Genomic DNA, 17,763 nt, shown 5'->3' with positions numbered 1-17,763 from the left:
AAAGAGAAGGAAAGATGGGACATCAGTGACAACTTGTATTTTCACTTCAGGGAGAAGAACCCAAAGAATACTGAGCAACTAAGTAAACAGCAAGCCACCACAGCTGTCTTACTTTGGTCAAAATGAGAATTTAGTATTTGGACTACAGAAAATTAAGTTACCCACTTAGCATTCAAATATTAAAAATGGAATACTTTGGCAATTTAAAGAGGAAAATCCGCAAATCTACAAGGAACGCTATTAAACAAATACTGCAAATACTTCTACACTATCACTGAAAGAGAAAGCGTGACACAGGAACCTCTCTCAGAGATCTGTCTTTAGAATAATGTCAAAAAACACACTGTACCTTAAGGAGCCAGAAATGACAGGGGAAGAAAAAAACTCCATAAAACAAACCAACAAAAATCCACGAAAACCCAAACCCAAGCAAACCAACCAAAAACAAACACACACACACACCCCCAAAAAAAACCCAAACAGACACACGCAAACAAAAAACCCCAGACATTTAAGATATCTCTAACTATGGTTAATACTTTAGCTTTTATTAAATGGTTTTAGTTTGATGGTTGTTTTTTTTTTTTTTTTTAAACCATCTGAAAACGTATGCCCTGCAGATCATTTAAGCAATATTTAAGGTGATTATACCTGGATAGTTTTGCAAGTTAAAAAGACTTACTCAACATTTTGGATTTCTGTAAGTTTTCATTTTTGTTTGTTTGTTTTTAAATTATGCCTTAGATAACATTTCACACAGCGGTTACACAACTCTGCTGATGTCAGTTTTACTTTGTCTCAGCCCTACCGTGCCGCATAATTACCAACACATCTCTACACAGTGCAGGGCTTCTTTCCATATCAAAGAAAGGTTTTTGTTTCTATAGCTATGAAGGTATTTTTTTCTTCCCCAGAAGGGCCACAAAACTGTGCTGGGATGGTGGAGGGAAGACAGAAAACCAAGATCCAAAAGCAATAGCAATAGCAACAGGAATCCTCTATCAACTCTGTTCATTCTCTAGCCATTTTGTGCAAAATTTCAGCCTCAAAGAGCAAAGCGGCAAAAGGAGCAAAACAAAGTGAAAAGCTCCGTTCAAGGAAAACCAAAAACCCGCTAAAAAAAGGTCATGTTGTCATGAACTCTTCCTCAATTTTAGAATTTTCTCCTAGCTGCATTCCACACAACTGGATGCTAGCAAATCTTAGAGCAATATTATACATTACCTTTAAATATGATCCATAGTATTTTGTTACATAAGGACTATCACACTGGCTTAAAACAGTTATCTCTTGCTGTATATCTTCTATTTCATCTTCTGCTTCCTCAAGATCTATGATTTTTATAGCAACCACTTGTTGTGTCCGATTATCAATTCCTTTAAAGACTTCACCAAAGGAGCCTTTCCCAATGCGTTCCAGTTTTGTAAATAGTTCTTCTGGGTCTGCTCTATGGTTCTAGGAAAAAAAAAAAAAAATACACACAAGTTACTTAATTTACTTCCAATTTATTAGCCCTCATTACTTCCCAAGAAGTACACCATCCAGATTTATCATCACTAGAAGGCTCGCATCAGAAATTTATTTCCTGCACGCTAACTTCTAATTCAGTTATTAGTTACAGAACGTACATTATGCAATTATGTCAAAGGTAAACGAGCCGCACCAGGGAGGGAGTCAGGTACAAACCTCATTTCACTTCCCCACGTGACATCCCTTAAACGTGAAAGAACAGAGCTGTTTTTAATACTAATCCTATCTGTGCAGTAATTCAGAAGACGGGGGAATGCAATTACTGGCACAGAAGCACTAATACCATCACCCAGGCAGAAAAGCCTGGGCGGCCTTCCTGCCCAACAGCCTTGGGCAGACAAAGCACCCTGTCAAGTCAGAGAGCGTGGAGCTCCTTGTGAGAGGACTGCACGTCTGAGATCTGGTGAGATAAGGCATCTTTCAGGGCAGCTAAAAGTGCTGACGGAAAGCAGAGCAAAAAGGACTGACAGACATTCGAAGACGGAATAAAAAGGCTGTAGCAGAGCACTGAGACTGGGGTACCGATCAGAACTGTCTGGTATCACCCAAGCAAGCATGCCTTAGCAGCACAGCACTGCTGAGGACAACTGGCTTGGAATCTCTGCTGATCAGCTGCTCTTAAGATCAGCAGACTGATCATTATACAAATATTTCAAAATTCTCAGCTCCATTCAAGTAGTCACAACAGAAACGAAAAGGAAACAAATTCTCATTTTCCCTTCAAGACAAAGCAGGCCACATGGCTGCTTGGAGAACCTTACGCATCCAAAAGCCACGGCAGTGATTTCTGAAAGATAAGGATGACTTGCTCCACAGTTTAAGAACGCAAAACTTCAGGCCATACTAAGAAAGTTTACAGGAAAGTGTTTTTAAGGAGCAAGACAGACGTGCTAAGAGAACAGCCCACGCTTTGCAGAGCATCAGAATGAAACACATTACTGCTATCAGAACTGGGCAACTCATTGCACAAACCAATCTTTGATCAAGAAACATCTGCCAAAAAAAGCCCTCTGATTCAATAGCAACATTTGAAAATATGAAAGAGATGCTTTGTTTTAGATCTTTCTCACACCCCAAACCCCAGAACCAGCAAAAGAAGTGACAGTTTTGGACAAAGCAGACATTCAACCCAAGGCATAGATTATGCTAGATACCAAAATATTGAAGTGTCAACATGAAATTCCAGAATACTTCTTTACTGGGGGAAAAAAAAAAAAATACTACTTTAACCTAGTCCAAAATGGACAGCCTCATTTCCTTACCGAGCCCTTACTGTCGCTTCTTCCCTTCTACCAGAACCAGAATTTGTTCCACAATATGGTGAGATGAATCAGGAAACAGATTTAGGTAAGAGTTAACCATATGACTTGTCAGGTTTATTTTCAGCAGAATCAGTTCACTGCTCATAGAAACCATGCTGTCATTTGTGCTATCACAAGAGGGAACATGAAGTAGCATGGCAGATTCATGCTGATCTGTGGATTTTTAGTTTTTCCAAATATACAAGACACACTGCTGTTCCCAAGCAGCACATTAAAGCAAGAGGAATGATGAATTTCCCCTCTGTCTACAGTGAGCTTGTTGCTACTCTGCTCCATTAAAGACAAAACAGAAACAAAAACCCCACACCACCTTCAGAGACGTAATTAAGCAAAAAAAAAATTGTATTTTCTTCTGTTGATAGATCCAGTGGAAGACTTAAAAGATGAACAAACACATAATTAAAGCAAATGAGAAAAAACAGGATGAATACTATTTTCATCTGAAATCTGGGACAACCAATATTATTATACTGGGAAAGAAAATTATTCTAGGTCATAAAGCTTTTAGTTAGACAAAAAAATTAAAAAGAAAAAAGAAACAAACAGCAAATCTTCAAACTGCCTCAAGATAGCCATATTGCCATATACTCCTGCCATCAAGACCAAAAAATATTTTAAACATTTTTTAATAAAAGAAATCTAAATTTAAAATCTGTCTTCAGATGTGTTTCAAAACTTATTGTAGGGACAGGTTTTACAACAGCAGCAGCAACTGCCACCAAGTCTTTCCCTGCTGCTAGTTAAGCTGCCAAATCCCGCTTAGATAGCAATCTAATGTGTTCCTAAACTACATTAGTTGCAACAAGGAATAATTAAGCGATAGTTCTACATTTACGCTAAACAAAGGCACACACTCCCAAGAAACAACACAGTTAGAGAGGATTGGCAAAACTTCTCATTAACCCTAAAGTACTCATCTTCACAAAAACTACCTTCATCTTGAGACACACCCGGGATTCCAGGAATCATTCATACTACCTAATAACCTGTATTCAACTACCTGTTTATTTGAGCTGAAACCTGTTAAACACTTCCAGACAGATAAATGGAAAAGCAATTTAGTCACAGACATAGTCAGCTAATCCAACCCTTCGCAAATATTTCATGAACTGAAAGGGCAACGCTTGGGTTTTGCTTGGGGAAAAACCTTAAGCAGAAAACTGCTCTGGGCTCCCCTGTGGAGCTGCGCATCACTCAACCCGGTAGTACACCCACTTATCGGCCATCAGCAAAACCAGCCAGACCTCCAAACTCTCTCCCCCAAGCTACATCTTGTGAGTCAGGGCTTTAAAGGCTATTTTAACTTCCAACAACTACTAATACCATTATACGGGTGAGATGGGGCACTGCAGAACAGCCTGTACATCCCTGGGAGGGAGAGGTGGTACGCAGGGGCAGTGGAGGAGAACAAACTGTGTGGGACTACAAGACGAAAGAGTCACATCTTTCTATTCCGAGAAAATCCTCTCACAGCAAGCAAAGTCAGCTTTACAGCTCCGGCTATTCACCAAGGCTGACAAGGGACTGCAGGGCACTCCAGGATAAGGGCAAATATTTCTGACCAACTATGATGAATATTGAGATAATGTCCTTTGGAAAGGCTTCAAACTTAGAACGCTACATAACTTAAAACATGGCGTCAGAACAAAGACTGCGTTTTGAAACAGATCTGCTTTCACCTTTCTTAATTTCCTTGTCTTTCAGACTATTGCTCTACAGGAATGTTTTTCTACAACTAACTAAAAAACAAAACAAACCAAACAAAAAAAACTTTAAAAGACTACTTTTTAAACAAAGGTAAATTTATATAATCCAGTAATGCCTATCCTCCTTCTCCTGGTATAGAAAAGAACAGAAATATATTTTATATAAAGAAAAGCGCATATGTGTGTATACACACCCCCAACGTATAGCAAAACATTTTTGCAGTACAACTGCCAACTAAGCTTCTACGAGGGTAAAAATTAAGATTTCTCACACTATTAACACTCCTGCACAAAACAACCAATTGTTATTCCCTGTTCTTTCACAGATCTTTCACTGAACAGGAAAAAGGTTTCAAAGCTTTGGAAGTTGCCTGCATGAATAATTGTTGGCCTTTGAAAAATAAATACTGGTTTCTATGGGGAGTCACATCTGTTTGGCAGCAGATGGTAACAATACAATAGTCAGCGTATGGATTCCATCATCACCTCTCCGAAGATAATACCTTTAAGTGGACAAATCAGAAAGATTTCCCTCCCTAAGTCTGTTTCCCCAGACAAAAGCAGCAGAGAGTATGACAAGCAGAGTCAAATTCGCATGCCAACTCCAACCTCGCCAGCAGGAGTAACAGCCCCAGCACCAGCGTGACAATACAAGCCCTCCGCGTAGCTTAGGGAGGCCCCGTGTCACCAGCCCAGCACTGCTATACAGCCCGCACTAGAGTTCACTAAAGTCTCCCCTCCTCTCCAGCCCTGGGCCATTGCTGTCTGTGGTTATACACATACATACGCGCACGTACAGAGTCACAGGATCACAGCGTAATCCGGCTTGGAAAGGACCTCAGGAGGTCACCTAGTCCAACCGCCCGCTCAGAAGCCCCAAATAGAAAACACTAGAGCAGAACTTCTGCCAGCATACTTGCAGTAGTTGCATCAAATATTCAGCCAATATGGCTTACATTAGTATTTTCTTTCTATTCTGATAAACATGGCTATGCAGCAACACCCCGGCTGCGTTCTGCTGCAAGACTGACTTGTTGACTCACCTTTCACACACCTGTTCTCCAAAGTCTGCCTTCTTCCTTTGAAGCAAAGTTAAAGCACACCGAATATCTAACTTCCATGATTGTACAGATATCTAATGACATAAACCAAATTAGAAGAAACAGTATCTATGTTGGACTGCTTCGGGATCTGTCAGTACAGGACAGCTCTTTCACAGAAACAGGTCTTGTAAGAAGGTTCATCAATGAATACCATTAAAGGGTGCCAAGTACAACTGGATGAAAAACCAAAGCTTCAAAGAATCTTGGACAGAGACTGAGCTAATGCCTTCTATCTAACAAGATCAAACCCAGGATCCTCTAGGATCCAAAGCAAATAATTTAACATAGTCTTGTGAGATTTCTTCTAAGCAGTCTGTCGATGTGAGTATGCATATCCTGTCGTCTTAATAATGCTTCTAAAACCTGACTCTGAAATGCTGTTATACTGTCTGGATTTCCAAGCATCTCACAGGCTTTATTTGGAACAAAAGTTCCAAGCTGCAGCAGCACTACAGATTAGCTTGCCTACACTGGGAGACATTACTCAAATATACATTAGATAAAGAAGCAATAATTAACTCAAAAGATTTTATAAAAGGTTGGTAAGAGAAGACCAGAATGTCTACTTGTATGTTTTTCAAGTATCCACTATTAAAGCACCCTAATATGTTCTGGTAATTTTGCAAGCCACCAGAATTACCTGTGTGTTTAAAAGACTGTCATTTCAAGTAATTGCTCACTAAAATAAAAAAGCTGATTTCATAGCCAGGGAGAAGTCAAAGGTAAACTATAAGGAAAAGAGTCATCTTACAGAAAGGCTGAGGAAAAGGAGGAGGTTATCTTATGACAAAACATTTAAAACTAAACCAAAACCAACCCTCCACTAAAAAAACACCCCAGTAATTAATTTGTTGCACAGCCTCATAGTTACATTAGCATTAAAATGCCAGATCAGGAATGTATGCCCACTTTGCTGCTGAAGTCAGTATACACCGCACCATTTCTCTTTAAGTTCCACTGTCTGTACTGTCTGAATTATGGCTAACAATAAAATTAAACAGCAATTATGAGGCCTAGTTTATTATCTGTAAAGTCTCCAAGATACCTTTTATTGTCTTAAGAATGAAGACCTGAAATACGATGAGTAAAAAAGACACTTGAAAGTCAATAAAAGAAAAACAGATTAAAAGTTAAGACATTTCATCTATTCTCAGCAGTCATCTAACTCTTACATTGCATCTGGGTTGAACACAGTGAAATCATAGGTAATCGGTCCATTCATAAACATTTACCTATTCTCAGATAATAAAGTATCTTTAAGTTTTTCTTCTGCTCAGAGCCCCCAAAAAAATGAAACTAAGAGGGAGTAACATTGGATATGCAACTTCTTAATGTCTTAATCAACCGATACGTTCTTCTTAGTTGAATTTCTTTCCATACACTATTTGCATGTAGTTTCAGATATATTATATATACACATTAATTATACATCATGCATATTCTATTATATAACAATATATATTCACATATATTATATATATTTCCATATTATACCTGCAGAAGGAATATTTTCTTCTCTACAATAAAGCCACCACAGGTAGTGATAGATTTTAACTCCTGGTGCTCCTTCCCACCTCACCCCACCAATTTTATTTTTAAATCCTATTACAATTGAAGTTACTCACACGAACAGTCCACAGGGGTGTGTCTATATATATATATACACACACACACATATAAAAATTTGAATAGTTTGAAGTTAATGAAGGCACAGGTGCAGATCCATTATTACTTACAATGAAGCAGAAAAAATTAACCTGCAGATATTCAAAACAAGGGTGGAACCTGTAGACATCTTTTTTCTTCATCTTGTACACGCACTCCTGCTTCTCAGTGACTTTCACATGTAGCTAAACTGATACTACCCTGCAGTCCTGTTCAAGACTCAAATACCAGGATAGCAGACACTTCATTACATTTACTGGAACTGTATGATACATAGTGAAGAAAAAAGTATTTTAAAAGCAAAACAATTTGATTTTATGAACTATCAAACTTTTACATTATCGAGCTTTTCTACACAGTCAGTAGGAAAAACTAGATCTGAGATTTGCTGTTCTTAAATGGGACCCAACCTCTGTTACACCCTTTATGAAATGTTTCCCTTATCTGACAAGGCCAAAACTCGTTGCCATTTTTAGTGAGCACCTAGAGAACCTCAATATAAAGCAAAAGCAAAAATAAGCAAGCAAAAAATCCACGTGGCTTTGTTTTCATCAAGTGAGCCATAAGGCGAGATGCTTGAAAATTCATACGACTATCAAAACTTTAAAATCAGCACACAAACCCACCCATTCGCACATTTTTAGGGAAAGAATCGCCCTCATCTTCAAACCATCTCTGACCTGTGGCAGACGCAAGCTGTCAATAGCATGTTGTGCTGAAAATGGAAACCACTGAACTCATTTCCTCTATTCATAGCTATTCTTTCACTTTGGTAATACAACATGAAGAAGCTTAGCGAACAGCATAAATAAGCAAAAAGAAAGAATCGCAACGCATCTCCCAAAGATCAGCTCTTTGACACAGGCAGTTAAAAAAAAATTACACTGATTATTTATGAAGAGTATTCTGCAGGGAGGAGAGGAAACACAAAGAGAAATTTCCCATGTCAGTGGGCTTCTCTGTAACTGAGTATCCTTACATTTCAGATGGAGTACCACTCCGCTTCCATTCTGCCTATCAATACTTTTTTACCACCTACTATCTTTCAAAAAAAAAAAAAAAAATCCTCAAACCACTACATACAGCTGCACATCCTTCAGTCTGCCCACACCGCTGAGAAGCGTGGCCTACCAATATAGTCAGAGAAATTGGGGAGGGAGAACAGCACAAACTACGTGGCAAGGTCTTTACCATGGTTTGAAAAAGACATTAAGTGACAGATCGCTCAATAGCTAGGAAGGATGGACATCTGCGGATGGAGACGGATGTCAGTTCAAGAAAACAACAGGTTCTGGTATGCCAAAGCGTTCAAACTCCGCACTGCATTTATTAGAGTTCAACAAGCTGATCTTTCAAAAATTTAACCTCCTTTGCTGAACGGTGCAGGACAAGTGACTGCTGAATGGTAATTAACCCACCTCAATGAACTAACCGCCTGTACACCTCAATTAGAAGTCAGAAGACAGAGGACTACTGCAATTCCTCATTGCTGAGGAACATTTGTAATCTCTCCATTTTATGAACTGCTTTGAAAAACCTAATCTGCAGACAGATTACAAAAACCACATCTAACAGGAATATGGAAAAATGACCATTTATGGGCTGCAGCCTACTTTTAGCCATATGCCTTTCCTTTCACCAAGCAGCCTGCTTATCAGCACATAACCAATTTTTTTTTTAATTTTCCTGCCACACCCATTTAAAGGAAAAACTACGTCAAAACTCTGCCAGCAATAAACTATATCATTTGGACCATTTTCCTAATATTTAGAGGCTCCGTACCTACAGCTAAATGGCAACTGCTACATAAATTTTAAAGGCCTCCTCAATGCTCTGAGAAGCCATTTCAGCATTTTTTCTGTGCAAGTTAGAACATGATACACAGATTTTCCTCCCGTAAGTAAGATTAAACTCGTACTAAAGTCCAGATAGAACAAAAATAACAACAAAATCCAGCTTTTTAACTTGCCAGTTCATAAACTAGAAAGCAACAACAAGACCTCGAGTTTAACACACACATAAGTATCTCTGTTAAATCTCTCTGCTGAAGTAGTCATTACTTATTTTCAGGCTAAACAAAATTAACGCAAGGCAGAAAAACACCGGTTGAAAAAGGATGGCTCCAAAACACAATGTGGGTTAAAGAGCAGGCCACAAGTTTATTTACAACAGATAACTCTTCGGGCGTAATCACTGCCTGCAATGAAGCCCCGGTGGGAACCCACGGTTAGAGGGTATCACACCATTTCTTTAGCTTTAGTAAGGACTATTTTGAGAAAGGAAGGCAAACACACCAGTCTACTAGAATCCTAGATTTCTATCCTCTCCCCAAGGCTAGATGACCACAAGCCCGAAAGCTGTACTCTCCTCTGGAAGCCTGGCCCTTGATCATATCAATCACACTGGACCTGAAGCTACAAGAAGCACACAATGAAAAACCAGAAACACAACTTCAAAACGAGCTACAAAGGAAGCAAGAAACCTACCCTGCCAGAACCAACCTGCCCGTTTCAAAAAAAATCCTTTTTCAATTACTTTGCAGCTCATTCATAGCATGGCAAAGCATCTTGTTACATAAAAGGCGAAGGGAAGGCGGAGGGGGGAGAAGGAAGAGAAACACCCTGAAAAAAAAAAATTCAGATTCTTCTTGCCAACTAGGCTGGAATAAAGCTGTGCAGGAATGTAAAAATGTTCTTGCTATGACCGGTTGCCAGATGACACCTTCCTAGGTGAGAGATCAACAGCAAGATGATCTTGCTCCCCTCATAATTCTCTATATGTTTTTAATTGATTTACATCAGTAGAAATTCAATCTTTTTCATTCAGTGTTTTACATTTAGGCACTTTACAACACCTATGGTCATTCCACTCTGTACACTGTTTTTATTATTCTGCGTTCAGCTCCCAAGACAGAAGCCTGTACTGAAACACAACTTGACATCTAGCAAAGTACAGACACCCTCTGATCGCCCCCCATTCAACATTATTCAAATACTCAGAACATAAAACAGTACCCAGTTGAAAGTAAAGCCTGCAGAAGATCAAGGAGCAGAGGGGAACAGAAAAACAACCCACGTTCTTCAGGACCGAACAGATGGCACTTGACTTCTGGTTCATGAAAACAGTGAAGCCACCCTGGGCTCTTAGGCTTCCCCTTCCACAGCGCAAGTGTGAAACCTGCAGATAATTAACATTCCTCATTCCTCGTATTCCTCATTCCTCGTTCTCCTTCACCAACGCATAGAGAATTCACACAGATCCAAGACAGATCACGCCACAAAGCTCTTCCAGAAAAGCTGCCTCAATCAGGACCACTCAAATACAGATTTTGGCAAGACAAACTTGGCTTCACGCTTTTAAGAGTCAACTACGCAGTTCTTCAAAGCTTTCTTTACAAAGAAAGATCTAAGCTGAAGCCATGTTCTTTCCCAAGCTATGGATCTAATCAATATAGCCTATTTCTGCAAAATCACATGCACAAGATAGGAGGAAGAACGAGACTGACACCAGCAAGCTACTGTTACCTTGTCAGTCCCTTTGTTAATAGTTCCTCTGATTGAGTTCTTTTTGCCAGATTTATTTGGCTAGCAATCCCTCTGGCAGAAGGGATTTCAGTGAATATCACTAGATGGGCACCCTCCCCATGAGATTTAAGTCTCTCCTTCAGAGCTAAGAAGTGTGCTCGGTGATCCTCATCTAATCAGCAGAACAGACTTGCTCTAGAAGAACTGCTCGAAGTTTAAATTTAAAGAACAAATGACAGTTCTTGAAATAGAGTAAAAACCGGTGAGGCAGTATTAGGAAGAAATTTGATTTTCAATTATTATAAGTTAGAATGAAATATCAGGATTTGAAACAGTGGTTCCTGACATGACAGATACCTCACCAACTCTATTTCTGCAAAGACAACGTACATGTAGCCTCTAATTACAGCATGTCAGAAAATCATTTGTCACAGAAAAATTTCAAAAACCAACTTCATACTGTTTAACCCCAACACCATCCCTGAACTCTTCAAGTGTCTGTTAGTTATTAAACTCTGTTCCTAAGAATAAGTGGAAGACAAAATAATAGTATCTTACCACTTTTCAGAATTGGTGACCCTTTCTTGAACCTGAAGGGAATCACCAAAGAGCAAATGAGTGGTACTTTTACTAACAGATTTAAAATTCAGTCTTTCACTTTTGGAGACAACTGAAAACAATGAAAACTGCGGATAATTCACTTGCCTATCTTTACTAAGATGTTTCATAGGTCTCATATGACAAATACTGCTGCAGAGGCACATTCAGTCACATACACTCTTCATAGTGTGCCACAAAGTTACTATATATTAAAAAAAAAAAAAAAAACAAAAAACAATCCTCCCCTCAAAATAAGCATCTAAAGAATTTTGTTTCATTTTTTTAGATAACAAATTGCAATATATTACTGAGCTGCTACTAGCTATATATTCTCCTGTCTGAGGAAAAGGAGAAAATAAAAAGAAAATTTTCACTAGGACTTGTAAAGCATGACAGTAAGATGCTGGAGTTCAAAACCAGCCAGTGTCAATCTTTTCAATGTTAAATTCCACAGAAAAAAGCCACTACAAAATAAAGTAACAATTATATATTTCTAAAAGCTAAAAGTCTGGTTTCAGATGTAATGTTTTTACCTTTTGGGGGAAATTATTCTCTGCCCAAAACTGAGAATACAGAACAGCAGAGATATTAAGGTGAGACGAGTTCAGTTTGTCTTACGTGCTCTCTGCAGCTTCAGCAGCTTTGCTCCGAATTCCAGGTCAGTGCACTTAACGCGTGTATTAAACTGTAAAATCTGCACAAAAAGTACTAGTAAAAGACTGCTGTGGATTTTTTCTTCTAAGCCTGATAAAAGCATCTGCTGAATTCCAGCTGATTATACCTACACAGCTCCCATGTATCAAACACTTTCCAGAGTTCGCTCTATCCTCCTCCTTTGATAACAGTAAGACAGTACGACTGAGCCCTACTTTTATTTGTCATCAGAGTAACTTACCACAATGCACAAGATGGACGCGCCAAGTTCAGCTAATAAAGGCTGAGCTGAGCTAGCAGACTATTAGGTATGATACAGCTCATACATCAAGCACAACAAGGAAAGGAACAACCGCAGTGTTGAATTCCACAAATATTTTGATGCATATCTGCTTCAAGTAGCAGAGGGGCACGTGTTCTGCTGTGGAAGTCTCCTGGTGCCCTGCAAGCACTACACTTCCCAGTTTCCTTTAAGTAAGTCTTGTCTCTAAATAATAAGTTTAAAGCCTTTTCAAACTTGCTGTGGAACCATCTGTATGCAGTTCCTAGGAGAGCAATGAGGTACCAGATCCTTGAATGGATCTTTCTTCAAAGATTTAAGTTCCTCTAATGCCCACCCTCAAAACATTGAAACATTTGACAGTAAGAGACTGCTTTCTCCTAACAGAAGTCACGTTCTTCCAACCACAATGCTTAAGGTTTACTCGAAATCTGACACACTTCCAGACTAGCTTTAGGCACCACACAGAGCCCATTTCTACAGGTGCACTGATTTAAGAGAAAACATTTTTTTTTCTTGGTCTATGAAAAAGACCACTTCCAAAATGAAATGCTACTTTTTCTTTAACCTTTCTATATACATCATCCAATAACTAGAGTCTAATCGATCTGCCTCTGAGCATCCTGCAGGGAGAGGCTCTCCAGCGGCCAGGCTCAGGTTGTTTGGCAAGCAGTGCCCTACAGCCAGCCTGGTAACTGGCACCACGGAGAGCAAAGCTCACCTTTACATCCCAGTATGTATTTAATCACGCAATTCTACAATTGTGAATCAGAGCACACTGGCTGACAGGTCACATGCTGCTAGCTGCTCTGCTTTTAGAGGAAGTTACGCTCTTTATTGCAAGATAGCCTGAATGCCAATAAAAACAGATGGAGATAGGTCTAAACAATCTTTCTGGCCACACTCAAGACTGCTGCCACACAGGATCAGGAGATATCAACAAAGCCATGAGAAAGGAAACAAAAAGTGTTTAGATGAGTAGGATAGCAGAGATAAAGAGACACAAAGGCCCAAACCAGGTTCCAAAGACACACATACAGACAAGAAGCAAGCAAATGAGAAGAAACAATATTTCCGTCACTTAATGAATGAATATTTCACAGACTTAAGATTCTGCACAACAGAATAGGAAACAGGAAAGTTTATACATAAAAACTATCAGCTAAAAACGGTATTTATTACTTGAGTAATGCTCCACTGCTGAAGTTTACAGACTAGTTTGGAAATTTAGCATGCTGACAGAAAGATTTCCTCACTGTCCACCTCAGAAAGGTTAATTGTTACTCACTTGTAAGTTAACAGTTTCCAGCCTCTTTCATTTGTAAGGCAGTTTTGGAGTACTATACGAGATGCTGCCAATACCATAAGTTAATAAGAAATCCATCAATCTGAAATGACTGACGTACTTTAAACTCTCTGATCACCTGAAACAAACATAACCCTCTGAACTATGCATCCTGCCTGCTGGGCAGGAGAAAAGCCGTAGTGTAGGCTACTAACAAGGGCTCCAAAACCTTCACTCCAGCTCTGTTTTCAGTACTTTATGCTCAGTACATGTACTTTGTTAGTAAAAGACACAGGTAGGCTCTAACATCTCTCTTGTAAGCCACATCCAGCAATGCTCCGTATGAGCTCAACTGGATCCCTTGAAGATGGTCCCAGCAGACAAGTTTCTCACTGTGATATCTCAAAGCATTCCAGACTAAGAACTAGCGTGAATATTTCTATCCCATTAGAAGAAAGAACAAATTTACAGTGACTGAATAAAAATTCCAACTTGGCATTCAAACTCATTACAAACTGGACACCTTAATTGTGCTCACATAGCTGCACCAACCTTTCATTCTAGTCTCGGATTCTGTACAAAGAGCCATAATTTGGTGTATTATGCTCAACTTCACAGCAATCATTTTATACATTCAGCAAGTACTTTGATTTTATTGAACGGGCTTAGAAGTTTGGCAGCCGGGTAAGTTAACATCATACAATTGGATCAAGTACAGCCTTTCCAAAGGATTGAGGGAAATGAATGTGTTTAGGAAGTTGCTTGCACAGGCAAGAATTGTTAGGTATAAAATTTGGTTCTGTTAGGGACACAAGACAGGTTAAAGAGAACACAACCACTACATAAACAAACGGTTCCCTAACTACTCATAAGGGCAACGGGTAATACTACCTCTGGGTCCTCCATTGTTGCCAGGGTACTGAAAGTCAGGCTTTGAGTTCACCAAAGTAACTCTTTGTGACTTTCTGTAATTTTCCATGTTCGGATTTTTTTTTAAAGGGAACCTCACTCTTCACAGGATGAAAGATTTTAAAACAGTCAAAAAAGTTATATTTTGGTGATAAACTGTCAAAGTTGTCTTTTTGGAGTATGGTAATTATACAATACATTATTTACGGATTTTTGCTGATACTTTTTTTTGTACAATGAAACAGGAGGGAAAGTACAAGATTACAATGAAACTGAAGACTTCAAACCTGTAATACATTCTCTGGTAAATTCAGTTTCCAACTGTTACATTCAATAAAACACTTCCCTCAACACAGATTACAAAACAAAGGCTTCGACATTACAGGCACTTTCCCACAGTGACAGTTTTAACTTAACTATCAGATCTTCTTCCATCACAGAAGAACCTGTTTATTCCTTCTTCAGTCGATCACCGTGCATTTACTTTAACACTGAGCAGAAGCAGTGACGCTTTTATCATCACTTGGATAATCCTGACTGAGTAGTTCAGATAAGTTAAAAAACACAAAAGAAGGAACCCTTATACCTCAAACTACCACACTCCACCTGTTTTAGCAAATAGGTGTGGTAGTTTGGTTTTTGTATTTGTTGCTGGGTTTTTTTTTTTAATTAAAAAAAAAACTGTATTATGACCCTTCTAAAAAAAAGAGTGAGCAGAATAGTTTTTCGCAAAATTCTATTTCTTTGTATTCTAAGACTTTCAGGACTTGTGCAATAGTCTTCACTAAAAAAAAGTCACCAAGGGAAAAATATATTTTAATTTTATGCAGCTGTACATATTTAACAGTTAGAAAAATCCTTTAAACCTACAGATACATGTTAAAGGGTCTGGGTTAAACTAACAACAATACTAGTGGAATTAAGTATGCTACTACATAAAGTTTATTGGTTTAACAATGGAAAACAGGACTCTAAATGATTTCAAGGTCTTTTAGTGATGGCAGGGCAGCTATTGAAAAATAGGACAACAATACACTAAGCAAATACAAAAATAAAAAATTGACAGACTTGGGTTTTGAAACAGAAGTCTCACAATACAAATATACTTAAAAAAAGACAGAAGCAGCTCAGGCTAAAGCCTCTAAATCTTTTATCACAAAATTTCTTTAGGATGTACCAAGAGAACAGTAACCCTGACACATTAACTGAACAAGGAGGCTGAAAAAATGTCATTTATATCCTCTTACATCAACAAAAAGTCAGTGGAAGACCAAAATCTTACTAATTGCAGAAAGCCTGCAAATTATTCGAAATCAGAAAGGTAAACCAAACCTCGGTATTGTAACTAGCCTAAATTAATATATAAATACTCTTTATACATCAATTCTTCACTTTCCAGAAGTGATAAAGACACCTGACCAAGAGAAATTTTAACCTCCTGTTCTGAAACCTCCTGAACTCTTTACTGTCTACCTTGCATACATAGGGATGTACCACAAAGGCTTCTATGTTATTTGAACTAAAAAAAACCTCCAACATTATACAGGCATGCCTATCCCAGAAGTTAAGAGAAAGCTCAAAACATTGACTGAGCTGCCAGTGCCTGACAAGCAACAAACAACACTGAAATGAGTTTGATCCTCAGCTCCTTTACATTTGATAAAGACCCCTGACCAAACTTTTATTGGACTGTTCAGCAGAGTAAGAACGAAAAGTCAGCGGTATTCCACCTTTCCGATGAAAATCAGTAACACATAAGCTTGTTTGTTTTCCAAGCAGATACAACCCCTAACACGGAGAAATGACAGCAGGCCTCATCCCCAGCTGAAGAGAGATTTCTGACAGGTGATGGCTCCCAGCAGCAGGCTGGCTGCTGCCCTCCGTCACCACCGGAGCTCCCCTTTACCACCTTTCCATTAATCGCAAGGTCCTGGGAGAAGCTGCGCCGCAGGCCCCGCGGCAGGCGCGGGTCGGTGGAGAGGTCCTGCAGGAGGTATGCTTGCCAGCGAGCCCGATATGTCATTTACAGCACACCCACACATCCTGCGATTAACTTAATTTCGCCTTTAATCAGTTCTAGGAGCTCTTACGCGCTCCTAGATGCGGCGCGGCCAACCCTGAACAAAGGGGGAAGGGAGAGAGAGGAAACCCCTGGCCTGCGAGGGGCTAGCTGCAGGTACGCGGGGCCCCGGGGCACGCCGAGGGAGCAGGGTCCCTCCAGGGCCTCCCGTTACCTCCGACCCCCGCCCCCACCTCGCTGGACGAGGGCTCCCCGGCTCCCTAGGCCGAGCGAGGCCTTCCCGCCGCCCCCCGGCGGCCAGGCCGCGCCACCCGCGACGCTTGGCCCACCCCGCACCCCAGCGGCGGCCTCCGCCCGGTGGGGCCGCAAGCGCCGCTTCCGGAGCCGGGCCCCGCGGCCCAGCCCGGGCCCGTCGCCTCCATTTTGGGGCCGGCGCGGAGCTCACCTGCATGCCGGGCACTTGCACCGCCACGGGCGAGTGGGCCATGGCGGGCTGCGGCGGCCGGGCGCCGCCCGCTGCTCCCCTCTCTCGGCCTCCCTACTCCTGGGCGGCGGCGGGGCCTGGAAGGACAAAGCGGCGGGGAGGCGGCTTTAGCACGGGGCGCGCTCCCTCCTTCCCTCCCCGCGGCCCGCCCTGCCCGGCAGCCCCCGCCCGCGGCCGGCTCACCTCGCGGCCGCGGGGCTGGGGCCGAGCTGCGCGACGCAGGCGGGAAGGGGGTCCCTAGCGCCGTTCTGCCATGCCCGCCGGGTTCCCAGCAGCGGCCCTGCCCATGCCCCCCCTCCCCGGTCCTGGTCCCGGCGCGGGGGCGGCTGCTCGGGGCTCCCCGTGGGGTGGCGGCTCTGGGCACGGCCGGGGCTGGGCTCAGAGCGCCATGTCGGGCTCCGGCAGGAGGCGGGCGGCTGCTGTGCGGCGGAGGCTTCTTCCGTCTCAGTTCCGGCCTGGCGGGGCGGAGCCGCCGCCGCACGGGCCCCGGCGTCAGCTGCCCCCGCCTCCTCGGGCCGCCCGCGCCGGGCGGGCAGGCACCGGGCACGGAGGGAGGGAGAGGCGGCGGCGGCGGCCCCTTAGGGTCCGCCGCCTCTCAGCGCCAGGCTGGGCTCGGGGACGGGGCCGACCGCGACGTTGCGCGGCGCCTGGGGCGTCTCGGGCTATGTCACACCGGCCAGG

General features: G+C 41.5%; 1 protein-coding gene across 1 annotated transcript in view; it reads right to left on the bottom strand.

The window, feature by feature from the left end:
- The window catches only part of STK26 (serine/threonine kinase 26), a 33,523-nt gene extending 15,964 nt beyond the window's left edge, over positions 1-17,559 (bottom strand). Inside the window, exons 1-3 of the mRNA XM_063345996.1 lie at positions 17,266-17,559; positions 17,044-17,159; positions 1,225-1,455 (exon numbers count right to left, since the gene is read on the bottom strand). Coding sequence (XP_063202066.1) covers positions 1,225-1,455; positions 17,044-17,085 — 273 coding nt within the window. The 5' untranslated portion in view covers positions 17,086-17,159; positions 17,266-17,559. The remainder of the gene's footprint in view (positions 1-1,224; positions 1,456-17,043; positions 17,160-17,265) is intronic.
- Between the last annotated feature and the right edge of the window lie 204 nt (positions 17,560-17,763).

Source organism: Chroicocephalus ridibundus, chromosome 9 (genome assembly GCF_963924245.1).
Source record: "Chroicocephalus ridibundus chromosome 9, bChrRid1.1, whole genome shotgun sequence".
NCBI lineage: Eukaryota > Metazoa > Chordata > Aves > Charadriiformes > Laridae > Chroicocephalus > Chroicocephalus ridibundus.
This window is presented reverse-complemented; position numbering and strand designations above follow the sequence as displayed.